Below are 27,795 nucleotides of genomic sequence, written 5' to 3'. Positions count from 1 at the left end.
CATGAGCCACTGCACCCAGCCTGAATCTATGTTTTATCAGTAAAATCCAACAGGGCAATAGAACATGTGCGTGGGCAGACGAGACACCAACAATATGAGTTACCCCCGTCCCTTGCCACCGCACTCCCCATGGCGTGTCTGCCGTGCCCTGAGCATAGAATCTTGGGGGTCCGCAGTGCATGGGAGCCCAGCAAGGCTCCAAGTGAGCATAAGGGAAGCCTACTATGTCCACAACGGAGTCTGTGAGAGATGCTGACAGCACCAAGAGGTTGCACTTTCTCTTATTATAGAATCAGAATTGAAAACCAAGTCAATGGCATTCTAAGAAACAGGAACAAACAAGGAACTCTCTCCCAGCCTTTTCTACTCATCTGATTCCCTGTAGTAGCCAACCACTTCCACTGGAAATGATGACATAGGAGAGGCAAAGATAGCAGAGTCATAGTTATTTTTCTTTTCAATTCTTCCTTACACATCAGTAAGCCAAAGGTAGAGAGTGGTGGTTGATTGTATAGGTGTGAAAAAGTGAAACAAAAACAATTGAATGGCCAGGTGTGGTGGCTCATGTCTGTAATCCCAGCATTTTGGGAGGCCGAGGCGGGTGGATCACAAGGTGAGGAGTTCGAGAACAGCCTGGCCAACATGGCGAAACCTCGTCTCTATTAAAAATACAAAAATTAGGCGGGTGTGGTGGCGGGCTCCTGTAATGCCAGCTACTCAGGAGGCTAAAGCAGGAGAATGGCTTGAACCCAGGAGGCAGAGGTTGCAGTGAGCCGAGATCTCACCACTGCACTCCAGCCTGGGCAAGAGAGCAAGACTCCGTCTCAGGCGAAAAAACAAAAACAAACAAACAAACAAACAAAAAACAGCTGAATTAGTTTCCTGCAACATCTCACTGTTTCTGTGAGGCAGAAAAAATCCACATGCAAAGTACAAATTATGTCATTTCTGTGATTCCACATTTGAGTCCAATGTTCCTATTTAAATCTGGCATTGCACAATGTAAAGAGGAACAGTATAATCCATGCTAGTAATTTAAAATGTGAATTTTTCTTTACTTAGAAGGACATTAAATAACAAATGACAGTATCATGATAAATTGAGACACAGAGACCACAGAAGAAAGAAAATGCTTTATATGTTAGTACTTCAGCAGTGCTTTTCCTCTGATTTTTGAATAAGGGGGCCCATGTTTTCATCTTGCACTGGGCCTTGCAAATTCTGCAGCTGGTCCTGACTGTAAAGACAGGGATTTAGCCATAAAATCAGCATGGGTTGGTCGTGGGGATATAGAGGATTTAGGCATGGCTGCAGGGTTTTCAGCCAGTGGTACCGTTGGCTGGGAAATCTAGGAAATCCAGCCCTGAAGGACAGGCATTGTGAATCTGTTGTGGATGGGCTGAGCCTGCAGTGGCCATGGGGCATCCTGCCTGGGAGGAGGGCGAGCAGCAATTCATCAGCACAGGTGGTGGCTGAGGCTCAGGAGGGGCTACTGAGGCAGGAACTGTGGGGCAGGGATGCTGGGGAAGGCAGACATTTAGGAGATGGGACAATAGCTGGGTATGGTGGCTCACACTTGTAATCCCAGCTACTCAGGAGGCTGAGACAGGAGGGTAGCTCGAGGCCAGGAGTTCAAGATCAGCCTGCACAACATAGCGAGACCCCATTTCCCCCCCACAAAAAAAATTAATAAAATGTAAAAATACAAAAAAAGAGATAGGACAACAAAGAAGGCCTCATAAAGGAGATGGAGAGGAAGGAGACAGGAGGAAAGGGGAGAGCAAAGGTGATAGCCAGAAGCAGGCATGAGAGGTTCCCTAGAGTGGGGTTTTATTATCTCAAGTGACCATGAGCAAATTACTGAACCTCTCTGTGCTGCAGACATCATGGATAAAACGAAGATAAAATGAAGACAATAACAACAGCACTTACGGGCAGGGAGGTTGTGGTGAAGATTCAATGAAGAGTTTATATGGGAAGGGCTCAGAATGCTGCTGTATTAAATGTCTCGGGCTGCTATAACAAGGTACCACAAGCTGGGTGGCTTAGAACTATAGAAATGCATCGTCTCACACCTGCAGGCCAGAAGGCTGAGATGAAGGCATTGTCAGGGCCACGCTCCATCTGAGGATGCTAGGGAAGGATCTCCCTCCCAGCTTCCGCCAGCTCCTTAGCTTGTGGCAGCATAAGTCCAATCTTCATGTGGCCTTCTCCCTGTGTGCATCTGTGTCCAAAATTTCCCCTTTCCATATCTATATCTATATAATTTTATTTATTTATTTATTTATTTATTTATTGAGACGGCGTCTCGCTCTTTCGCCCAGGCCAGAGTGCAGTGGCGCTATCTCGGCTCACTGCAAGCTCCGCCTCCCGGGTTCACGCCATTCTCCTGCCTCAGCCTCCTGAGTAGCTGGGACTACAGGCGCCCACCACCATGCCCGGCTAATTTTTTGTATTTTTAGTAGAGACGAGGTTTCACCATGTTAGCCAGGATGGTCTTGATCTCCTGACCTCGTGATCCACCCATCTCGGCCTCCCAAAGTGCTGGGATTACAGGCGTGAGCCACCACGCCCGGCCTATTTATTTATTTTGAGACAGAATCCCGCTCTGTCACCCAGGCTGGAATGCAGTGGTGCGATCTTGGCTCACTGCCACTTCCGCCTCCCGGGTTCAAGCAATTATCCTGCCTCAGCCTCCCAAGTAGCTGGGATTACAGGTGCCCGCCACTATGCCCAGCTAATTTTTTTGTATTTTTAGTAGAGACAGATTTCACCATGTGGCCAGGCTGGTCTTGAACTCCTGACCTCAAATGATCCACCCACCTCGGCCTCCCAAACTGCTAAGATTACAGGTGTGAGCCACTGCACCTGGCCTATTTTATTATTTTTTAACAGAGATGGGGGTCTTGCTATGTTGGCCAGGTTGGTCTTGAACCTTGGCCTCAAGTGATCCTCCCGCCTCAGCCTCCCAAAGTGCTAGGATTACAGGTGTGAGCCACTGTGCCTGACCTATTTTATTATTTTTTTTTTGATAGAGATGGGAGTCTCCCTATGTTGGCCAGGTTGGTCTTGAACGTTGGCCTCAAGTGATCCTCTTGCCTCAGCCTCCCAAAGTGCTAGGATTGCAGGCATGAGCCACTGCACCTGGCCAATTTCCCCTTTCCATAAGGACACCCATTATACTGGATAAAGCCCACTCTATCAACCTCATTTTAACTTGACCACCGTTGTAATGACTATCTCCAAATATGCCACATTTTGAGGTACTGGGGGTCAGGACTCCAGGAAGTCTTTTGTGGGAGAGGGAATGCAATTCAACCCACAACAGTGCCCTGCTCTGTGAAGTGTTCACCTTTATGAATATGACGACCTCCACGAGTTGTTTTCTTCAAAGGTATGAGGCAGAGACCAGTGAGGGGCAACCCGAGGGTGGGGAACCTAAATTTGTTGTGGCCACAATCTCCACAACAACCCGATGTTTCTCCCGCAGCACTTCGCAGCCCAGGTGAAGGTAAATATAAGAGCGAGAGGGAACAAAGACGAGGGAGTGACACATCCTGATAACGCGCCAGAGACAACCACAGGCAGAAATACTGATGGCAGCGAGGCAGACGGGGAACACTGCTCATTGCTCTGCCTGCCTCGCTTTTGTTCAGGGAACACCAGGAGGCCTGAGATCCCAGGTGAACAGAAATCACCACCACCCTGTCTCGGCCCCAACCAACATACGCACAGGAGGCAAACCAAGTTTTGATCATTTATTAAAACAAATAAGAGGTTAATCTGTGGGTAAAAAGGCCTTGTTTGCCAGCAGCTCAGGGGATGCCTTCAAGCTGACTGGCGTTAGTGCACTTTGAAGTGGGAAGCATCACATGGGTTCTGGAGATAAGCAATAGATAAACAGCAGGAGTTACCAGAAGTGTCAAGCCAGGCATCACCTTCACAGAAATTATTCCTGGAGCTAATGTGGAAGTCATTAATCCCAAGAGAAAAGACAGAGGTGGGCGTGGTGGCTCATGCCTGTCATCTCAACACTTTGGGATTCCGAGGTGGGAGGATCCCTTGAAGCCAAGAGTTCAAGATCAGCCTGGGCAACAAAGTGAGACCTCGTCTCTACAGAAAACTAAAATAAATAAAATAAATCAGCCTCATGCAGTGGTGCACACCTGTAGTCCCAGCTACTCAGGAGGCTAAGGCAGGAGGATCGCTTGAGCCCAGGAGGTCAAGGCTGCAGTGACCTATGATAACATCACTGCACTCCAGCCTGGGCCACAGAGCAAGGCCCTGTCTCTAAAAATAAGAGAACAGAAGACAGATGAAGCCCCTGCAAAGGGGGCCAAAACTGAGAAAAAGGGAATTGCTCTGTTTAGATGAAGGATTACGGAACAACATTTTCAAGAGCAGCAACGAAAGACCTGCTACCACAGTGTAGCCCTCAGCAAAACCACAAGCGGGCAGACTCTGACTCTCCCATGCCCCTCTCGCTAACCCCAAACCCCTTCTAGACAGAATGCTCTCCTTCCTCTTCATCCTAATGCCAGGAGCAACTTTGGTGGTGCGTTCCCCGGACCTGCCCCCTTTGCCAAAGCTCCAGGTTCCAGAGCCTTCCTTTCTTTCTTCTGTTCTGCTTTAAGGCTTGCTTACCCTGAGTTCAAGACCCTTATAGCCTTGTTAGATAAATGGCTACGGAAGATGATCGGTTAATCAGAGCAAGTATGGCTGATGACGGCTTCTGCAATATAATGCAATGAACCTGCGCCCACCTTCACTGAATGATCAACATTCACTTTGGTGTAATGGGGTAAACCATCAGCATGTCCCTCCTGATGTGATGCACAGAGAAGAACATGATACCATTGCTGTGACAGTCCCACCCCAAATGCATAAGAATGTCACCACCAAGAAACATCAGCCAAATCCAAAGTAAGGGACATTCTATCAAATAACCATCTTGCGTTCTTCAAGAATGCCAATACCATGAAAGATAAAGAAAAACTGAGGAGCTGTTCCAGGCTAAAAGGGACCTACAGAGACACAACAACTGAAAATAATGCATGATCTGGGATTATCTTTTGCTCCAATGTACACTATTGGGTTAACTAGCAAAATCTGAATGAGGTCCATACATTAGAAAACCGTATTGTAGCAGGGTTAGTTTCCTGATTTTGATCATTGCCTGGTTATATAAGAGAAAGTCCTTGTTATTAAGGAATACACAGGAATATTTAGGGGTAAAGGATAACTTATCTGCCACTTAGAAAATAATAAAGCAAATGGGGTAAAATGGTAGCACTGGGGAATCTCAGCGAAGGGTATAAAGGATGTCTTTGTACTATTCTTGCAACGCTTCTGTGTCTGGAAAAATAATAATAAATATTACATATTTAATAACTAAATAAATGAAAAAGCGTGCAATGTTCCTGCAGGTGTCAACCTTGGCGATGTAATAGGATCATCTCAGAAGCTCTGCATGAATATCAGTGCCCAGGTCCCAACCCAGAGATTCATAGTCAGTTAGCTGGGGGTGAAACTGCAGACATTGGCATGTGTGAAACACACCCCAAGGTCATTCTAGTGTGAATCCAGAATAATAAGCAGCCAGCTTAGTCCTTAGTGTTGTTGGGTGACAGGAAAGTTCTAGGCTGGGGACTTTCTGAGCCCCCCATGTCTGCTTGTTTTGAGATCTGATCTTGAGTGCAGCATGGTGACTCAAAACAGGAGCATAGTTGTGGGTCCAGTCTTGGTCCTTCCACTAATAAGATGGGAGACATTGGGTCAGATCCCTTGCCTGTGCCAAGCCTGGGTTTTCTCAGCTGTGGAATGAGGTTAACCAGGAAGTGCCTCAGAGGCCAATGTGCATTCAAGAAAGAAGATGCCCAGCTCAGTAACTGATATGGTGTGGCTGTGTCCCCACCCAAATCTCTAATTGTAGTTCCCATAATCACCACATGTTGTGGGAGGGACCTAGTGGGAGGTAACTGAATCATGGGGTGGGTCTTTCCCCTGCTGTTCTCATGACGTTGAATAAGTCTCACAAGATCTAATTTTTTTTTTTTTTTTTGAGACCAAGTCTCACTCTGTTGCCGAGGCTGGAGTGCAGTGGTGTGATCTCAGCTCACTGCAACCTCCGCCTCCTCGGTTTAAGCAATTTTCGTGCCTCAGCCTCCCGAGAATCTGGGACAACAGGCGTGAGCCATCACGCCTGGCTAATTTTTGTATTTTTATTAGAGATGGGGTTTCAACATGTTGGCCAGGCTGGTCTCAAACTCCTGATCTCAGGTGATCCACCCGCCTTGGCTTCCCAAAGTGCTGTGATTAGAGGTGTGAGCCACTGTGCCCTGCCTGATCTAATGGTTTTATAAAGGGGAGCTCCCCTGCACAAGCTCTCTTGCCTGCTGCCATGTAAGGTGTGACTTTGCTCCTCCTACACCTTCTGCTATAATCATGAGGCCTCCCCAGTCACGTGGATCTGTGAGTCCATTAAACCTCTTTTTCTTTATAAATTACCCAGTCTCAGGTATGTCATTATTAGCAGAGTGAGAATGGACTAATACAATAACCCTTACATCCCCGGACCCCAAAATGGAGTTGCCACAGGATGGCAGTCTGAAACTCTTGTGATGTCCAGCTGCAGAAAGGAATTTGGATGAGTAGGGCTGGCCAACTTCTGATATTGCTGGTGGGTCCTGTCATTGTGTGGGTGACTCCTTGCACCCCTGGCCCTTCACAGGACTAAATTCTGGGAGGGTTCTTGGTAAAGGGGCTAGAGAAGGCGAGAGGGCACCAATCTTCTTCCAGGCAGTAAGAAGGCAAGCTGGAGAGGCCAAGCTCCCATGTAAACTGAGGCACCTCCACTGGCCACTTTGTGAGGCATGCTTGACCTGGGTTTTATGGAAAGAAAGTGCCCTCACCAAAGGGTGCTAAACAAGGCCCCAAGCTCCACGCCTGATCCCAGGTGCCCCCCTCTGCCCTGCCCTAGTCTCACCTAAAGCTGTACTGCCCAGAGTCGTGGCCTCAGGCCACACATGGCTACTGGGCACTTGAGATATGGCCATCTCAATGGAGATATGCTGTTAGTGTAAAATATACACTAGATTTCCAAGCCTTCATAAGCAAAAAAAAGAGAACATAAAATATCTCATTAAGAATTTTTAAGTATTCATTAATGTTGAAATAATAATATTTTGAATATAATGGTTAAATAAATTTACTAGGAGAATTCATTTCACCCCTTTTACTTTTTCTAATGTGGCGACTAAATTATTTAATATTACACATGTGGATTACATTATATTTCTATTGGACAGCTCTGTTCTAAAGTCTGCACATTGTCCTTTTGTGGCTTATTTCCCTGATAATTTTATTAAAATTAAATTGAGGGGCCAGGTGTAGTGACTCACACCTGTAATCTCAGCATTTTGGGAGGCCGAGGCAGGTGGATTACCTGAGGTCAGGAGTTCGAGACCTGCCTGGCCAACATGGTGAAACCCTGTCTCTACTAAAAATACAAAAATTAGCCGGGCGTAGGGGTGCGTGACTATAATCCCAGCTACTCAGGAGGCTGAGGCAGGAGAATCACTTGAATCCTGGAGGCAGAAGTAGCAGTGAGCCGAGATCACACCACTGCACTCCAGCCTGGGGGACAAGAGCGAAAATCCAGCTCTAAATAAATAAATAGAAAAATAAAATTGAGGGCCAGGCACGGTGGCTCACGCCTGAAATCCCAGCACTTTGGGAGGCCGAGGCAGGAGGATTACCTGAGGTCAGGAGTTCAAGACCTGCCTAGCCAACATGGTGAAATCCCGTCTCTACTAAAAATACAAAAATTAGCTGCGCTTTGTGGTGGGTGCCTGAAATCCCAGCTACTTGGGAGGCTGAGGAAGGAGAATCACTTAAACCCGGGAGGCGAGGTTGCAGTGAGCTGAGATTGCACCAAGGCGACAATCTCGCTCTGGGCGACAGAGCGAGACCCTGTCTCAAAAAAATAAATAAACAAATAAATAAAAATAAATTGAGGAAGGATTGAGCATGCAAAATAGAATCAGCCTTGGACCCTGAATGCCCTGCAGTGAGAATTCCCCTGTGGTTCTCAGGCTTCTGTAATTCCAGCAAATACACTCTTCCCTCAGGTTCACTAAAATGCAGATATTGTGAGATAATGCTCATTCCTCACAGCTTGCTTGAATAATAATAATGATCATTATAGTAATTTGCAACTTAATAGTCAACACTGCCTTTTTAACCCAGTCTGTGAGACTGAATCGTAAATGTGACATTCTTTAAAGTAAAGCTCTCAGTTAATATACCAGACTGCATAAACTCTAATAACTTACCTTTCCACGGAAAGAGAATATGTGGGTAATGAAGATAAATGGTGGAGAGTAGACTCTCATCAAAGACCCTCTGGCAGTAATGAGTTGCATTCCAGAAGGTTCCACGAGGTTCAGGGGAAGGGTGCAGTTTGGGATTGGTTCTCAGGTGTCTGTCTGACTCCTTTCTAAGGATGAAGGCTCCTGGTTCGTGTTTTAGCTACACCCACAGGAGCAACAGACTAAGACATTCCTCCACACAGTAACAGACCCAGGCAGTGCAGAGCCATGTGGGCCTTATCTGTCCCGTTGTCCGCAGTCTGGTTTTATCTTAGACCCAGCCTGGTGCAATCCATGTTGTGTACTGGCACTCCACTTAAGCTTCCTGTTTGTAAAAAGCCCCTTTCATTCGGTGATTCCTCAGGGCTTTAAGGGAACTTTCTGGAAACCAGGAAGAAGGAAATAAAGGTTGTTTTGCTGAGGATGGGTGACGTTGGGCGTGGGACCCAAATGAGTGGTTTGAGCAGAAAGTCGCCTCCACACTGGACTAATGCTTGGCAACATTATGGGAAAATTTCTGAGCCCAGAAGTTTATCATCTTTTCACAGTTCAGAGGGATCCAGGGGTCAGATATGATGCTTCAGTTCTTTTTTAAAAATATATAGTACACAATCTTTATCAACAAGAGAAGACAAGGGACATGGAGGACAAACTGTGCACTCTACATAAAGTATACATGGAATGAGAAAAGTCACTGTCCACTGTTTAAGGTCCAGGGAAGAAAACAACTAGGAAAAGAGAAACTTCAAAAACAAGTTTTTCCTGCCTTTCTTTTTTTTTTTTTTTTTTTTAATAGAGATGGGGTCCTGCTATGTTGCCCAGGCTTGTCTCAAACTCCTGCCTTCAAGTCATCCTCCCACCTTGGCCTCCCACAGTGCTGAGATTATAGGTATGAGCCACTGTGCCTGGCCTCTGCCTATTTTTTTTTCCCCCTGAGATGGAGACTTGCTCTGTCACCAGGCTGGAGTGCAGTGGCACGATATCGGCTCACTGCAACCTCCGCCTCCCAGGTTCAAGCGATTCTCCTGCCTCAGCCTCCCGAGTAGCTGGGACTACAGGCATGTGCCACCACGCCCAGCTAATTTTTGTATTTTTAGTAGAGATGGGGTTTTACCACATTGGCCAGGATGGTCTCAACCTCTTGACCTCGTGATCTTTCCGCCTCAGCCTCCCAAAGTGCTGGGATTACAAGCATGAGCCACCACGCCCGGCCTCTGCCTATTTTTTACACCGTCTATACACAGCGGTAAATATTCCATTCAAGAGGCATTTGAGAAGATCAATAATGTCTTTAGGCCTGCATTTCCAAACTATATAGAAACAAAGAATAGTAAAGTCTTGCAAGAAGATGCTCTGAAAAAACAAATTTATTATATACATCGTCAAATGTTCTTACTTTTATTGCAGGAAGCCATATTCATTTAAGAGCCACAGTAATCCTTGCTTAAGAACATGGTGCCTTTTTATTAAAAGGGTGTCCAGGGAAAAGATGCTTCCGTTTTTTAATCTGAGCTGATTCTGAAAACTGAAGTTCTATGGCACCAAAGTGAGCAGGAATGAGAAAATGCCCTCCCGTTGGACAGCATTCGTACATCACCCACTTGAAAATTAAATCTGAAACAGAGTTCTGACAGGCCTGCTATTTTCTTCAGTGCCAAGAGCCACACAATAGACCTTTTTTTGGGACAAAGCTCTTAAAATGCTTGGAAATTCAGATGGACTGAGTCACAAAACTGTACAAATACTGCACACCCATTCCTGCTGGTGCCCCTGCTCGCTCTCTTGGAAACAATACTATATTTTCCCTGTGTTTGGCAGAAGGAAAAAAATATTTTAAGTAGAGTTGTGACTTGTCTGAAGGGGTGATGGAGGGAGGCATGCTCAGAAAGTGGAAGCTGCTCTGCAGTCTTGAGGCCTCTGGGCAGGGATGGTAGTTACCATTTCAGAGGAGTCCGTCAACTCCTCCTTCTCGATGTGGGCTGTAAAACGATGCTCAGCCCCATGACCACACAAACTCCAGCGTATCTTGATAAGTGTATAACAGCAGCACAGACTGCTGAATGCGCTGTTCACAAAGTAACACCCAAGCTGTCTGTATGTGAGTGCATGGAGGCTGGTGGGGTGGCAGGGGTTGGAGAGAGAGAGGTAGGGGGAATGAGAGCAGGAACACGGGGAAGGAGGAAAGTCGGGGAGGCAGTGGGAGATGCCAAAAAAAAAAAAAACCTCTGCACTATCTTCGTGACTTTCTCCTTCCTTTTTCATGTTCAAATCAAATTATCCACCCCCCATCATGCAACCATTTCACTGAGATTTTGAAATAATTGAGACGTGTTGCAAACACATCCTCGCACGTCAAGTGAGCAAGTGACTTCAAGTCTGAACACCTCTCCAGAGCAATATTTCACTTTGACGTTAATGATGGCCAAGAGTCTAGCTTGAGATGAAGGCAAAAGGGCCAAACACATAGACAAGGTCCTTGGAGGAAAGGAAGGGGGAAAAATTCTGACTAAAACCCCACTGGGCTAGAGAGGGTGGAGAAGCACAGCAGCCAGTGGATTTTCATTTCTTTGGCTTTATGGAACTGAAGACCTCCTTCGGGCTGCAGAAGGCAAGCTAGATTTGGAGAAGAGAGTCTTTCAGAGCTGTCTAGGGACTCCAGACTCAACTCTGATTTAAAAAAAAAAAGTGTTCACTTTTTTCAGGTTCTAAAAGTGTGGAAAATAAAACAAGGACAAATCTGCTGGTCTAGCCCAGGGTTCCTCAACCTTAGCACGAGGACTGCATGATTCTTTGCTGTGGGGGCGCTGTCCTGGACATTGTAAGATGTTTAGCGGCGTCCCTGGCTTCTACTCGCTAAGAGGCTGTGACAAAGAAAATTGCCTCCAGAGATTGCCAGATATTCCCAAGGGACAAAATCACTCTTGGATTGAGAATCACTGGTTTCAACTAAACATCAGGAAAAGCAAAATGTTCACTGGGTAAAGATCGCCGTCCCCTGTAAAGAGCATATAGCATTTTTGGCAAATGTTGACAAACCCAAATAACCTGCCTTGACTTGAATAGCCAGGGAGAGACACAGAAATCTGAGACAAGAAAAGACCTTTTGCCTCAAAGCCTTAGTTTATGGTGTTTGAGAGCTCTAACACTAATAAAAAATAATCCTGGGCCAGGCACAGTGGCACCTATCTGTAATCCCAGCACTTTGGGAGGCTGAGACAGGAGAATCGCTCAAGGCTAGGAGTTTGAGAGCAGCCTGGGCAATCTAGCAAGACCCTGTCTCTACAAAATACTTTTTTTTTTTGAGATGGAGTCTTGCTCTGTCTCCCAGGCTGCGGTGCAGTGGCGTGATCTCGGCTCACTATAACCTCCGCCTCCTGGGTTCAAGCGATTCTCCTACCTCAGCCTCCTGAGTAGCTGGGATTTACAGGGGCATGCCACCACACCCAACTAATTTTTGTTGTTGTTGTTTGTTTGTTTGTTTTTAGTAGAGATGGGATTTCACCATGTTTGCCAGGCTGGTCTCAAACTCCCGACCTCAGGTGATCTGCCCACCTCAGCCTCCCACAGTGCTGGGATTACAGGTGTGAGCCACTGCACCCACCCTACAAAATACTTTTAAAAATTAGTGGGGTGTGTAGTCCCAGCTACCTGGGAGGCTGAGGCAGGAGGAGCTGTTGAGCCCAGGAGGTTGAGGCTGCAGTGAGTCACAATCATGCCAGTGCACTCCAGCCTGGGTAACAGAATGAGACTCTGTGAGAAATCATCATCAATCATCATCATCATCACGTCATCATCATCATCCTGGGACATTCTAATTTAAAAAAAAAATACGGAAATCAGATGAGAGGGACCTTTGCACTTGAAAGTGGAACAAGCAAGACCACAAGATCTGCTCTGTGTGGTTCTCCACAGCCTGCCGTGACCAGTTCCACAGAGCGGGACCACAGCACTGGGGTTCTCAAGACCCCTTTTCATTCTGAGTCTTTGTGTCCAGGGTGGCCTGTCCACAAAACATTTTGCATCATTAGCTTTGGAAGGAGCGTTCTGGCATTCAGGTCTCAGATAATAGAATGAAGTGTTTAAAATGACTATCCCTTAATTTTACAAGGAAATTGACAAAGGGAGGCATGTAAGCCTGAACTTGGGTTCAGTGTACATTTTTTTTAATGAAAAAGAGACTGTAAAATTATGTGAATTTCTTCAAGTATATCCCTCCAAAGCTGTACAAATTGGCCTTCTAGATAAGATCATACATTCCCATTTCCACCTGTCGTCTCCTGTTGAGCAGGCAGGGAGGGAAAAGGAGCTGGTGACCTGGGTTTCTCTTGTTCCTCAGTACAGTACGATGATTTATGATTTCTAAGCCTGAGAATTTCGGAAGCCACTGAACATGAAAAGAGTGAAAAATCTTCTAAGTCAAGAGAAAGAAAGGAGATGACTTGGTAGCACGGTGTGCTCTTCTCTCAGACTCTGAAACACTACTCTGAAAGCTGTCACGAGGACGCATCGCATGGGCCTTTGCAGACAAAAAGGGTTATTTTATCCAGATTATTCCCCCACATTGCAGGGGAAAAGGGACTCATTTGTAATCATCAAAGGAATGCTGACAGACTTGAAATGGGATTACACTCTATTATACTCATCCGAATTAAAGATTTGTTTTGGAGATCATTCTTAGGTTTCTTCCTCTCTGCTCCTCCAGCCCCAGATGAGGTGATTTGTATTCACAGGGCATCAGAGGCAGACATGAAATCAGACTGTTCGCAAACATACATTTCAGACTCCGTGGCCTGAGTTTTGAATTTTAATGTTGCCTGGTTTTCTGCGTGTGGAAAACTTGGCTCTCAGATTGAAACAAACCCTAAGCATCACTTCATCCAAGCATCATTTCATTCTCTAACTTGTTAGTGCAGGAGAAATTCATTTCCAGAGGCTTGAGTGAGCAAATGATACAGGTGTCGGAGAGAACATAAGGGTGAGAAATTCATGTAAGGAAATGTAAAATCTATGCATAGCCAGAGTCATCTAGTAGGTCTGTGAACATACTTCCAAACACTCAGTTCCAAGCTCTGTGGTTTGCTTACTGGTTTTTGGAGAATGTGACCTGCCAAATCGATTGCTCATCCCTCAAACTCCTCTGTAATGTGTGTGTCCATGAACCCACTAAGAAGGAAGCTTCCCCAGGGAAGGAATGATTTTTTAGAGTAGGTTGTACCATATCTAGCACAGCATCTGGTACCTGAGAGGCTTTAGACTGTTTCCCATTCTTCCCTACAGAATTTCTAGTGTGTGGTCACCATGAAACTGAGGCTCACCTGTGGAGGAGCCTTGAGTATCTCAGGGTGGAAGTTATAGTCCTTGGAAGAGCTCAAGTGGGTCAAGAAAGTGTCTCATGACTTTTGCCATCAAAAGAGTGAAATATATTACAGAACATCCCTCTCAGTACAAAAAGATTATACTCCCTCAGCAGGAAGACAGAGCAAGGATTTGGATAAAGTGCATTCAAAGTTGTACCATTTCTTTGTCCACCATTTTTTTTTTTTTTTTGAGACAGAGTCTCACTCTGCTGCCCAGGCTGGAGTGCAGTGGCATGATCTTGGCTCACTGCAACTTCCACCTCCCATGTTCAAGCGATTCTCCTGCCTCAGCCTCGTGAGTAGCTGGGATTACAGATGTGCACCACCATGCCCAGCTAATTTTTGTATTTTTAGTACAGACATGGGTTTCACCAAGTTGGCCAGGCTGGTCTCGAACTCCTGACCTCAAGTGATCTGCCTCGGCCTTCCAAAGTGCTGGGATTACAGATGTGAGCCACTGCACCTGACCCCTTTAATAGTTCTTTTAGTAAAGATTCATTAGCGGTAAATTTGTCTTTCCTTCACACACTCTTGAAAAGCAGTTAAGCTGGGTATATAATTCAGGACTGATGGTTGTTTTTTGTTTGTTTGTTTCTCAGAACCTGGAAAATATTATTTCGCTGTCTATAGCTCCCACTATTTTTGTAGCAAAGACTTTATAGATAACATTTCCTTTACTATCTGATTGCTTTTAAGACTGTCACTTTGTCTTTAGTATTTTACAGTTTCAATATGACACATTCAGGTATAAATTTATTTTATTTATCTTCCTTGGAATGCTTAACTCTGAATCTTTCATCAATCCTTAAAAATTAATCCTAGGACACCATCACTTTGAATGTTGCCTCTCTCTCCTTTTCCCTACCTTCTTTTTCTGGAATACTGATCAGATGTATATTCAACCATCATTCCATCCTCCATGTCTTATGACTTTTCTTCCATGTTTTCCATATGTTTACCTGTTTTGCTTCATTCCGGATAATTTCTCCAGCTTTTTTTTCCACCTCACTGTTTCTCTCTTCAGCTATACCTAATCTGCTCTTCAACCTACCCGTCAGGCTTTTCATGTCAATGAATATATTTTTCATGTTAGTAGATATCTTTGATTCTTTTACAAATACGCCTGTTTTTTCTCGATAGCCTTTTGTTCCTTTCTCATGTTTTAGATTCCTTCTTAAATTTCTTTTTAGATTCCCTCTTTTTTTTTTTTTTTTTTTTTTTTTTTGAGACAGGGTCTTGCTCTGTTGCCCAGGCTGGAGTGCAGTGGCACAGTCTCAGCTCACTGCAACCTCCACCTCCCAGGTTCCAGTGATTCTCATGTCGCAGCCTTCCAACTAGCTGGGATTACAGGCACCCGCCACCACGCCCAGCTAATTTTTGTATTTTTTAGTAGAGACAGGGCTTCGCCATGTTGGCCAGGCTGGTCTTGAACTCCTGACCTCAGGTGATCCACCCACGTCGGCCTCCCAAAGTGCTGGGATTACAGGCATAAGCCACCATGCCCAGCCCTAGATTCTCTCTTTTATTACTTAAGAACCGTGTCATTGCTGCTGACTACTGCTCATATAATGTAATTTTGAATTGTGTGATCATAATCAGCAGCATTTTAGCTATAGGAATCTATAGATGGGCCTATATTGATGATATTCCCATGAAGGCAGTATCTGTGTGTTTGTTTTTGCCAGGTATCATGGGACAACTTTATTAGTTTCTCAACTTGGGTTTCCCAGTAAAGGTAATATGAATTCAAAACCCAGACTCTCCAAAAGGCAGAATTTTGATTACACCATCTCAAGAGACATTATTTTTTTCTCCAATCCTGAACCTAGGCTATGACAAGTTTCCTTGTCATCTTTCTTTACAAGAAGGCTGATTTGTTTTACATCCACCTTTTAATGAAGGTTTAGGTTTTCAAAGTCCTGGCTTTATATAGAGGTCTTTATTCTAATTTCTCACTATACAGTGGTCTCACTCCTTATCGCCTGCGCTCAGGCACCTGTTAAATCTTCGTTGTCAAGACCATCAAGCAACTCCAACGTAGCCATAGAGTTAGCACCAGCTATCATCCCTAGTTCTCTATTCTCTCTTCATTTTTGTTTCCTGGATATTCTTTATATTTAACCACTCACCACTCATTTATACATTAAAAGATTTTTCTTATATTTTATTCAGCATTTCTAGGTGTTTTGTTGGGGAAATAGTTTCAGAACACCAATTTTCAGAAACAAATTACAGACCCAATTCTATAATCAGTTCTTTGAGGCTAGATGGTACTATCTTTAAACAGGACAAGGAATGGACATTACTTATGTAAGTCCTGGGAAAGATTTGGCTCTAGTAAATGAAGAGATAAACATGACAGAAGTGCCACTGCTTTAAACTGCATGTAATTTATTTTGTTTTCTTCCCTTGGTATTAGAAAGGCTACCTGGATTCAAATCCCCAAAAGTTACTAAATCGCTCTTTGCCTCAGTTTCTTGAACTTTTTATACTAGCGTCTCCTTTATAGCTACAACTGGGAGGATTAAATGGGATAACATGAAGTTCTTTGAACAGTGTCTGGCATAGAGTGCTTTATGTGCTTAATAAATTATTTTTAGGGCCAGGCACAGTGGCTCACTCCTGTAATCCCAGCACTTTGGGAGGCCAGGGCGGGTGGCTCTCTTGAGTCCAGGAGTTTGAGACCAGCCTGGGCAACATAGTGAGACCCTGTCTCTACAAAAAAAAAAAATGCCAAAAAAATTAGCTAGGCCTGCTGGCATGTGACTATAGTCCCAACTACTAGGGGGTGCTGAGGTGGGAGGATGGCTTGAGCCCCAGAGGTTGAGGCTGCAGTGAGCCGTGATTGCACCACTGTATTCCAGCCTGGGTGACAGAGCAAGACCCTATCTCAAAAGTAAAAAATAATTTTTTTTCTTTTTTCTTGAGACAGGGTCTCGCTCTATTGCCCAGGCTGGAGTGTGGTGGCATGATCTTGGCTCACTGCAACCTCCGCTTCCCAGGCTCAAGCAATTCTCCTGCCTCAGCCTCCCGAGTGGCTGGGATTACAGGCGCCCACCACCATGCCTGGCTAATTTTTGTATTTTAAGTAGAGACAGGGTTTCACCCTATGGGCCAGGCTGTAAAAATTTTTTAAAACCCTAAAAGTATTTTTAACTCACCAACTTTTTACTCATAATGAGGGAAACCAAGTAAAGAAGTTACTGCCTCTGCTGAGCCGGTGGTGCACACATGGGAGCCAACTAAAGGGGTGGCAGAACGAGATACCCCAAGGGGCAAGGGGAAACTCAGAAGACACCAGAATCACTTGGTCAGCTGCCTTTCCAACCCAAGATTCTTTTTCCAGTACTAAAATCTTCGTGACTGTAGGATTTAGGATTTATGTTATTATGAGAAGCCATTTCCTTACAGAAGGATACAAATATACCAGCCTCATTAAAATAGTGACAAAGTATAATAAAACTTCAGACCTCCCCCCAGCCCCCACCCCCGCTCCCACCTTCTTGGTCCATTGCTCAGCTTCAGTGACAGTATTTTTTTTGTTTGTTTGTTTGTTTTTGTTTTTTGTTTTTGTTTTTACAGGAACTCGCTCTGTCACCCAGGCTGAAGTGCAGAAGCACGATTTCGGCTCACTGCAACCTTCACCTCCTGGGTTCAAGTGATTCTCCTGCCTCAGTCTCCCGAGTAGCTGGGATTACAGGAGCATGCCACTATGCCCAGCTAATTTTTGTATTTTTAGTACAGATGGGGTTTCACCATTTTGGCCAGGCTGGTCTCGAACTCCTGACCTCAAATGATTCACCTGCCTCGGCCTCCCAAAGTGTTGGGATTACAGGCGTGAGCCACAGTGCCCGGCCATCAGTATGGATATTTAAAACCCAATAGGTACTGGGTTCAAATCCTGCTTCTAAATTTTATTAGCAGTTGTGGAGCTGGGGAGAGCAGTAGGCAAGTCAGGCAATAGGGGTGGGTAACAAGGGAGCAATTGTTCTCTCATAGTACATTACCCTCAAAGTAGTGCCTCACTAAGAATTTTAAAGATATTAAGCCAACAGGATGGCTGTGAAGATCAGTGACCTCCAAATTTTTTTAACTCATGAACTCATCTATGCAACAAACCTTCCCATGTACCCCCAAACCTAAAATAAAAGTTTTTAAAAATAATTATTATTACTGGCAGAAAAAATTATAAAAAACATTATGAACAGAAACATTTTGAGAACACACCTCCAATATATGCACACTTTTTTATAAATTACATGTTGTTCTGTCAATTTATATGTTAATTATAAGCAAAACTTAACTCTTTTTTTGTTAAGATGGAAAAACTAATAGGCAAGAACAGAAGTTCTGACATGTTTTTCCTACCCCACTGGACCACTTTGTGAGTGCACCCACTTTGGAAGGACTGTGATGAAATGATGCTGATGGGAGGGTAGGAAAAGGTCAGTCTATTCAGAAGGTAACCAAAATGGCAGCAATCACCCCATGAACTTTCAAGAAAGGTTAGGCAAATTGCGGTACTCTTTTTTTCTGGCCTTGCTCCTCCCTACCCCCAACACCCTTGCAGGCGAAGTCCCCAGCCTGGCCCCATCCCTGTACTCCGGCCAGCCCTGGTGCCGGAGCCTGCCTCAGCTCTGCTCCCTAGCTGGGTGGTCTTGGGCAAGTTTGTTACCCTCTCTGAGGCTGAGTTCTCATCTGCAAATGAGACTGGTCCTGATCTCACAGAGTTGCTATGAGGATGAAATCAGATAAAACTGAGTTCAATTAACTTTTACCCTCTTCCTTTCTGTTTCTTCCCTGAAACTGCTGCTAGGCTCCCCTTTCCAATAAAGCACCTGGGAGACCAAAGCCATCAATAACAGGGACCACTTGTGGGCTGAGACTCTTCTCTGCCATAAAAAGAGCCGGCAGAAAACTTTTCAGATGTAGTCACTTTCCATGGAAACAGATGAGCAGATTCAGACACTGGCTATTCATCTCTCTTCTTCTGTGGCCTCTAGACAACTCCTTCAGACATTTGGTTTGTTTTTCTTTAGTTACGAGCTGGCTTTTCACTCCATAAATTTTTTTAAAGTAAAGATAAATCTTGAATAAAAAGGATGATGTGACTGAGGCATAATGAAATGCAGAGGGAAGGGTGTGTGCATGCGTGTGTTTGCATGGCTGTGCATGCACAGGTGTCTGTGTTGCGAGGTGCTGATATGCTGGGGAAATACAGTCCTGGTCTCCCTGGTGATGAGCCCTAGGGTAGGGAGTGAAGGGGACACCCAGCCACACTCTGTGCCCTTGGATGACCTGATGCATGGGCAGGAGGTCACCCTCCCCTCTGAACTCCAGAGGTGTCCTCAACTCTAGCTGCATATTAGAATTGCCTGGGGAGCTTTCAAAAAGAGATCAGTGACTGGCTCTCCCAGGGCCAATTACATCAGAAGTCTTGGGGTGCAGCCTGAATGTCCATAGATATTTTTTTAGTCTCCCCAGGAGATTTTATTATGCTGCCAGGGCTGAGACCCAATGCTTATCTGAAAGCAAATAACAAGGTTCAACCTCTCCAAAATGAACAACTGTGTCCATCAATACGAGTTCCCACCTCAAGGCCCCCGGGAACAATTGAATTACCATATTTCTATACCCTGGAATTCCTGGCCAATGAAATAAAGAGCTATCAGTCAGGTTTATTTATTGGGCTGCAAATGATCTAAGTTTTGGCTGAACTGCCTCCCACTAAAATTCAAACATTGGAGTCTAATCTCTAGCACTTCAGACTATGATAGTATTTGGAGACAGGGCCTTTAAATAGGTGACTACATTAAAATGAGATCATTTGAAGGAGTCTAGTCCAATATGACTGATGTCCTTGTAAGAAGAGGAGGTTAGGACACAGACACACATGGAGGGAAGACCATGTGAAGATACAGCAGGGAGATGCCATTTACAAGCCAAGGAGACAGGCCTCAGAAGAAATCAACTCTGCCAAGACCTTGATCTTGAACTTCTAGCCTCCAGAACTGTGATAAAATAAATGTTCCTTGTGTAAGCCACCCAGTCTGTAGTACACTGTTATGGCAGCCCTAGCAAACTAATACAATCTGGTACCAAGTACCACTTAATGCTCACTTGGGCTACCAATGGCAGGGACTGGAACACTGGCCCAGGCCAGGTGGGGTGGTGCACACCTGTAATCCTAGCTACTCAGGAGGCTGAGGGAGGAGGATCGATTAAGGCCATGAGTTTGAGGCTGCAGTGCACTATAACTGCACCTGTGAATAGCCACTGCACTCGGGCCTGGGCAGCAGAGCATGACTCCATTAAAAAACAACAACAACGCTTCTATTATAGAGTGACCTTTGTTTGAGGTCTGGGGACATTTGGGTACAAGGAAGGCCTTAAAGACTGCCCCACTCTCCTTGTTTCCCATCCCCTGTCCCTTCTACTTCTCACATTCACCACTGTGTGCCCTAGGACAAAATCAAATGTGGAAACATATGGTCATGTCTACTTTGTCCAAGGGTGGGAGTTCTTGAGGAATTCAAGTGGGAACTAGAACAACTTTCTACCCTTTCCTTCCCTTCCTTCCTCCCCACCTCTACCTAGAAGCCCATCAATCACTTTGAACTTCTTGGAGAAAAAAAGGAAACAAAAGAAAAAGAAAAGGAGAGGCTGGGTGCGGTGGCTCATGCCTATAATCCCAGCACATTGGGAGGCCAAGGTGGGTGGATCACTTGAAGTCAGGAGTTCAAGACCAGCCTGGCCAAAATGGTGAAAACTTGTCTCTACTAAAAATACAAAAATTAGCTGGGTGTGGTGGTGGGTGCCCATAATCCCAGCTACTCAGGAGGCTGAGGCAGGAGAATTGCTTGAACCTGGGAGGCAGAGGTTGCAGTGAGCCGAGATTGTACCACTGCACTCCAGCCTGGGCAACAGAGTGCAACTGCGTCTCAAAAAGAAAAAAAAAAAAAAGAAAGAAAAAGAAAAGGAGAGAAAGGAAAGAAGCAGGGAGGAAAGAGAAGACCCAGCTTACCTTCAGCAGAGAAACAACACAAATTAGAAGCACACACACACACACACACACACAACAGTAAGTACTGAGGGACCATCACAAACTAAATACAAGAGACACACTGAAACACCACTCTTTAAGGCAAAAATGTAGAGGATCCCTTGCTTTTTATGGCTGCTACTCAAGAGGGCACCCCTCCCTCCTCTCAGCACTCATCCTCAAGCTCCAGCTCCCTGTCTTGTTCTCTGAACAAAGAACTATGGGCATAGCATTATACTTCTGGGGTTTGTTTTGTTTTTTAAGTCAATGATGAATTTAGACGTCTCAAGCCAAATCCTCAATTTGAGAATGCAGTCAAATGAACAGAACTCTATCCCAAAGAGGAAAGTGGAGGAAAGCCAAGCACATTTGGGTATGAGATTAAGGATCAGAGGCACTAATTTTGCATGAACTTCTCTTGCCTTCGCTGGGATTCATTTTTAATGCAGTGATGATAGCCTTCCAGTGGCTGCTGGCGACATCTCAAAATCTTTGGAGATGAGAGAGAAGGGGGTGTTTGGGGAGCCTGTTTACTAGCAAGCTTGGAGGTGATTAGAACAAGTCACGAGCATGGACGGGGAGGAGGAGGGGGCCATGATGCTGCCTCTGGCTTATTAAGAGTGAGATCGATGCTGGAATCCCTGAGGGCAAAAAAAATCAATGACCCAGGAAAACGACACCAGCTGACAGCCCCAGGAAAAGGCTCAAGGAAGAGCTGCAAAGAAGAGAAAGGCTTAAGGAACTTTCCAAAACTCTGCACTGCTAATCTCCTGGGGGGAGAAAGGGGCCTATATTGTACAGACAATGGCTGGGACCCCTGACATTCTGGCACTTTCTTTCACATGGATACACCATCCTCCCTCCTCCTTCACAGGGCAGAGGGATCCCAAGTTTCCTCTATCCTCTGCTAGTTTTTGATGTTCCCTTTATTTAGAAAAACAGGCAAGTATCTGCATCGTCAAACACTGCTCTCTCTAGCCCTGGTTATTGTGATCAGGCTCTGCAGGGGAGGATCCACTGTCTCTTTCCAGACCTCAGTTTTGGTTTCTATGCACTCCTTCAAGTTCATAAAAAGGAACAGGACCGACTGTCCCAGGAACACAGGCAGCAAGCTTTGAGGCCACATGGGGTTCGGGTCAGCTGAAACACTGAACCGAACAATAAGATGGTCATCTTTGGAGCTTAGGAATTTGCAGAGGGAGGGCGGCTAAAATCCAAGTCAAATGAGCCAACTTTGGAAGATGATCTTTCTTTCTCCCTGAGATTTTTCTAATATTTCCCTGACCTCACATGATATAGAATTAAGTTTTAAACTTAAGTGCATCAGTGGTTTGGGAGAACATTATAATTCTTTTCTTCTCCCCAAAAGGCTTCTGACATGTTCTGCCTAATCTTCAGATCTCTGGAGAGCATCACTGATGAGAGGAAAAATGGGGGCTCGATGTGGGTGGCAATATCACCACCTACTGCTGGCTCAGGGAGTTTGAAACCCTGGAATTTAGGTTCGTATGGAAAGCAGAAGAAAATGCCTTTTATCATTTATACTATTTAGAATAACATGTATCAAATCATTCATTTTACTAAGGAGTTGATAGCTCAACTCCACTGTATGTAACAGTTGCTAGATACAGACAATTCCAAACTTGGGTGGTAATCTATAGACTGTTACAAGTATTGCAACTGCTTCCCTAAAGCAACAGAACTCTAAGTGTCTATAATCTGTGAAAACAATCTAATGGTTACACTGCAATTTGCCTAAAGCAATATTTGTTCAGTTGCAATGATGTCACAAACACAAAAAGGCTTGTCAGTTTTCAATTATTTCCTTAGAATTCAGAGCTAGATGGTGGCTGAACTCAGAACTGCTTTCCATAGCTCAAATCAGCTAATACAGAGCTTTTCTAGCAGCCAAGAAAGTTCTAGTAGTACAAAAAAAAAAAAGTTAATAGCACTTGAAAAGTCTGATGCATTTCCCCAGAACTCTTACCACAGAGTTCTGATCCTGGGATGCTTGATTTTAAGGGCCATGGGTGGCTTGCCAAATGGGCTTATCTTGGCTTCCTTTGCTAGGTAGGAATACTGCCTTGATATTACATATTCAAAGCAAAGAACCTCTGACCTAAGGGCTCTCCACTAACAATGACATTCTCTGTAAGTAAACTAGAACCCCAACTCAACTTCTGGTTTGCCCTTGTTCTTTGCTATGTACTAGCCTACTGCACAAACAGGACTGAGGAGGACTCCCTTTACCACCATTATGTTGCAAAAGACTCTGCACTGCAGGACCCGATAGGGACTGACTGTGCAAAGCCTGAACTTGGCAGAAGATCCCTGGAGAAGGAGGAGTATGGGGCTCAGAGCTGCTCCCTAAGCTGGGCTGGGGAAGGCTGAAGGCCTCCAGCCTTGCCAGAGGGAGATCCAGGTGTGCTTCAGCGGCAAGGACATGTGTTACCTTAAGCAACTGCAGCGCTAACTTAAGCATGTGCTCCCATGGCTATCGTCAACCTAGAAATCCCTTTCACTTTGGGGCGTCACACCTGTAAGCTCAGAACTATCTGGGATCCGCTGCGAGAGCCTGGATCACGATTCCCAAAAAGAAAAGCCTCCTAGTTTATTCGAGAGTAGGAAGTCATTATTTTCTGTGAAGGAAACTGGAATTGGAGAGGGAGGACCCTGGTACACTTTGGCAGAGAGGCTCCTCTCTCTTATCTAAGTATCTCCTCATCCCTCACTGCCTTTCCACCAGACCTCCAGTCCCCGCGGGCTTCCCTTTCTACCTGCCATGTGGACTCGAGGTCCAGTGTCCCCTGGGCTAGTCTCCTTACATGGGCAAACGGGCTACGCGGGTGACAAACGCGGTGCAACGCCTCCGACCACAACACGTGTATTTTACAGGGCTGGGCGCGGCACAGGGCTCAGTTTAAGGAGCCTCCATAGAACGAGCGTGGCTCAGGACCAGGTCCCTAATGCTAGGAAACTGACGAGGTCAACAGCAGGGTGAGAAACTCTGAATACATTACACACCCTTCCTTCTTGGGAGTGGCAGTCCCCCGTCGCCACTTCACTTGCAGCCACCTATATGCCAAGGGCTCACACCAGACAAGACAAGTGTCTGTGAGCCTGCCTCAACTTTAATCCTACCCCGCCGTGTCCACTGGGGCGGCTGCCCCCAGTCGAGGGCTCACCTGGGCGCTCCGCGGTGCCGGGGGCACACAGCCAGGGAGGGCGCTCTTACCAGAGAAGTCGGTGAGCGCTGAGATCTCTTTGGAGCAGACCAGGACAGTGCAGTAGAAGAGGCGCAGGAGCTGCCCCGGCGGCTCTACCTGCCGGCGGAGGCCGGGATGCTGCACGGGCTGGGGCGTCGGCGGTTGGCGTGCGGGTCCCGGCAGAAGCATGGTGCGCTGCGCGGCGGGGCGGAGGCGCAGGCCCGGGACGCGCTGGGGGTCGCAGGGCTAAGGACGGCGTCACATGGCGGGGAGAATCGATGGCCAGCGGCTCCGCGGCCCCCCGCCGCCTCCCTGCCCAGGCTGCCAGAGCCTCCTCCCCTGCGCGGGCCAGCCCAGGCGCCCCAGCAAAGGGGAGGGGGCGGAGAACTGGGGCGGGGCGAGGATCCCCGAAAAGGATCCGCGTAGTTTCCCCGAGAGGAAATCTCCGTTGCCGCCGTGCCGGAGGAAGCGAGGGGGGCCGTAGGGAAAGCGCAGCCTTCGCGCGCCCCGCGGCTGCCCAGGCCGATCCCTGGCGCGCTGCCCACCGCGGAGGGCGCCCCCAGTAGCGCGCCCCGGGCCGCGCACCTTGAGCGCCTTCCACACCCGGGAAACAGCCGGGCACCCGTGGCCCTGCCCGCGCTGGCCGGGTGCCAGCCTCGCCCTGGCGGCAGAAGGAGCGCGGCCGGTGCCCGTGACGCACTTTGGAGCCAGCGCCGCGCGTGCAGCTGGGGCGCCCCCGGGGCGGGGCCGATCGGGGGCCGCAGGAAGGTGGGGTCCTGGAGGCGTGGGATCGCACCGCTGCCATCCCCGCCACCCGCCGCGCGCCACGTGCAGTCACCCGGCACATACAGTTATCGCCATTTCACAGAAGCGGAGACTGAGCCCCGGCGCCGTGCCCAAGCTCTCGCAGCCAGGACGGCGACGAGCTGGAGGTCTCAAAACCGGTCAGATGGCTCCGGAGCCGGGATCTTTAGCTCCAGCTCGGCTTCCTTTGGGTGCTGGTTGTCCGCAGCGCTGGGGGATCTGACACTGCACCGGCGCAAACAGCCGCCGAGCGCTAATAATTGGGCTTTGTTTTAAAGTGGGCCACAGCATCTTTCTGAACCTCTAGACTGTGTGCGGGGTGACCCACGTTCGGACGCCCAGCCAGTGGCCTAGGAGTGGCCTGCGTAGCCCCAACTCAAGGGTATCGAGGACAAGTGCGCGAGGGGCTCCGTGGCTGCTTGCCGGGTGCGGGTACCTGGCGCCCAGCGACCCAAACCCTATGGACCGCGCGGGGCCGGCGGAAGGGAGGAGGGCGGGCGCTAGGCACACAGTGTTCCCGAACCCGGCGGGAGGTCCTGCCAAGTTCGCGGCGGGCGTGACGCGGAAACGTAGATAATGAGGCCCAGGGCGGGGCCGGACGCACTGCCCCGCGGGCTCCAGAGCTGCGAACGCCCCGGAGTGTGCAGGGAGGCCTGCAGAAAGAAAATGCGGCTGAGGGTCCCCGTGGGACCCACTCAGAGGTGGGCCGTAAAGATCCCGGAAGGGTGGATGGCATTAGATACCACCTAGTACTCCAGCAGGGGCTGGGTCACCGAATTGGGATCTCGGCCTCTTCTTCCAGTCTGGGGAAAGGTGTGTTAAATGCTAAACATCAGTGTTTATCGAGTGAGGCCCAGCCTGTCTGGCATAATGATTTTTAAAATCTACATTCAAATATTAAATAAAAACTCAACCTCCCCAATAACATTTGAACATAAATATTAGTGTGCGCTCTCTAGGTTAGGGAAACTGAAGCTGGGAGTGTGGGTAAGGATGCCCAGCACTTAGGAGCCACAGGGTAAGTAATGTTTGTCCAAAACTCGGGTCCCTCCTGTACTTTCCATTCTGTCTGTTCATTCATCCAGTTTAGATATGAATTGGTACCAACGTGTGCCAGGTTCTGCGCTAGTGACTGACAGTGTTGGCACAGGGAGGCAGCCATGCTCCCGAGTCCTGGGAGTGGGCAGCACTGCCCTGTGGGTCTGCACTGGCTTCCAAATGTCTAAGTGGGCACTGTTACTCACTGTGACAGCATCCCCAGGCTTTCTTACCTGGTAAAGCAGAGACTCAAACATACTCGCACACCAATATTCATTGCAGCATTATTTATGATGGCCAAAAGATGGAAGCAACTCCAGTGCATGAATGCATACAGTTACTATTACAGCAGGGAAGACAGACATTGGAAAATAATGCCCCGTGAACGGACAGTCACGAAAGACAGGAACCGTGGGAGCAGAAGCGAGGAATGAAGGAGCTGAGCCCGAGGGAGGAAGGGAGATATTCAGGAGCATTTTAAGGCAAGATGGATGAGAAAGATAGAGGATGAATTGGCCAAGCAAGAACTAGCAAAACCTGGGTGTTGCGAGAGGATGAACATTTTAGAAAAAGGGACCAGCATGTTGAAATCCAAAAGGAGCATGGCTGTCTTGAAGGATGGAGAAAAGTCTAGACAGCTGGAGCAGAGCAAAGGGAAGAGCCAGGGGACCTGGAGGTCGGCAGGCCAGAGCTCAGGGCCCTGGAGACTTTGGTGAGCATTTCCGTCTTTTATCTTAAGCCAGCAAAGAACTGTAAGTACAAAAGGGATGTGATTGGATGTGTGTTGGTAAAAAGTCCTTCTCAGCTGCTGAGTGCAAATGGACTGGAGGAGTCAAAAGCAGGCCCTGGAAGTATGTATGCCAAATAACTGAAAGCAGAGACAGACTCAAACAGATACTTATGCACCAATATTCCTTGCAGCATTATTTAGAAGAGCTGACAGATGGAAAACCTCAGTGGATGAATGGATAAACAAAATATGGCATGTGGCCGGCTGCAGTGGCTCACGCCTGTAATCCCAGAACTTTGGGAGGCCGATGTGGGTGGATCACCTGAGGTCAGGAGTTCAAGACCAGCCTGACCCACACGGTGAAACCCCATCTCTACTAAAAATACAAAATTAGCCAGGTATGGCGGCACACGCTTGTAGTCCCACCTACTCGGGAGGCTGAGGCAGGAGTATTGCTTGAACCCGGGAGGCAGAGGCTGCAGTGAGCCGAGGTTGCACCACTGCACTCCAGCCTGGGCAAGACAGAGTGAGACTCCATCTCAAAAAAGAAAAGTGGGTCTGGGGAGATGGCCGTGGTGAGGGAGAGAGTGCAGTCAGGGGTTAATGGCTGTGCTTGGGCTGATGTGCTCGCTGTACACCCAGAGAGAAGAGGAGAAGCGGCCACAATGGAAGGATGTTTAGAAGGCAGATGGACAGCACAATGCGACCGGGTGGTCGTGGGCTATGAGAGGAGTCTGAAGCATGTCTCCCTGGCTTCCCTCTGTTTTGTCCCTTAGCCCCTCACTGTTAAATCAGAAGATTTTGGTCCTAATCTGATCTCTTTAAGAATTTTGGAATCTTGCGAGAACACTGAATTGCTCAGTTATCTTTCTCTCTGGACCCCACACTTTTCTAAGAGCTTTGTAGGTCAAATACCTTAACTCTGAGGCACTATAACAACTCATAGGACGGAAAAGTAGGAAAAGGAATATATGTTTCAAAGAGGGATGAACAGTGTAAAATCAATCTGGGGTCTGGAGAGAAATAATCTTTTCCACTGAGGCAGTTTTCCTTAAATGCTTTCTACTATGATGGAATTTGAATAATAAAAACAGTCATAGCCACTTGGTATTTCAACACAGTTATGGGAGCTGGAATTGAAGTGAATGATGACTGGTGTGCCAAATAATAAAGTGTTTCCAAAGTATTAATACTCACAACAACCCTTTGAGATAGGTACTAACTAGGCTAACTATGTCATTTACTTGCC

General features: G+C 46.8%; 1 protein-coding gene across 11 annotated transcripts in view; it reads right to left on the bottom strand.

Moving 5' to 3' along the window:
* The window catches only part of EVA1C (eva-1 homolog C), a 102,204-nt gene extending 77,787 nt beyond the window's left edge, over positions 1–24,417 (bottom strand). For 8 of the 11 annotated variants that reach the window (XM_054675033.1, XM_054675035.1, XM_054675036.1 and 5 more), the window contains exon 1: positions 24,004–24,417. In XM_054675033.1, coding sequence (XP_054531008.1) covers positions 24,004–24,163 — 160 coding nt within the window. In that variant the 5' untranslated portion in view covers positions 24,164–24,417. Of the gene's footprint in view, positions 1–8,333; positions 16,620–23,953 lie in introns of those variants that run through there. The other 3 variants (NM_001071812.2, XM_054675038.1, XM_054675039.2) reach the window with 3 other exon arrangements.
* Between the last annotated feature and the right edge of the window lie 3,378 nt (positions 24,418–27,795).

This window comes from Pan troglodytes, chromosome 22, assembly GCF_028858775.2.
Source record: "Pan troglodytes isolate AG18354 chromosome 22, NHGRI_mPanTro3-v2.0_pri, whole genome shotgun sequence".
NCBI classification, from domain to species: Eukaryota; Metazoa; Chordata; class Mammalia; order Primates; family Hominidae; genus Pan; species Pan troglodytes.
This window is presented reverse-complemented; position numbering and strand designations above follow the sequence as displayed.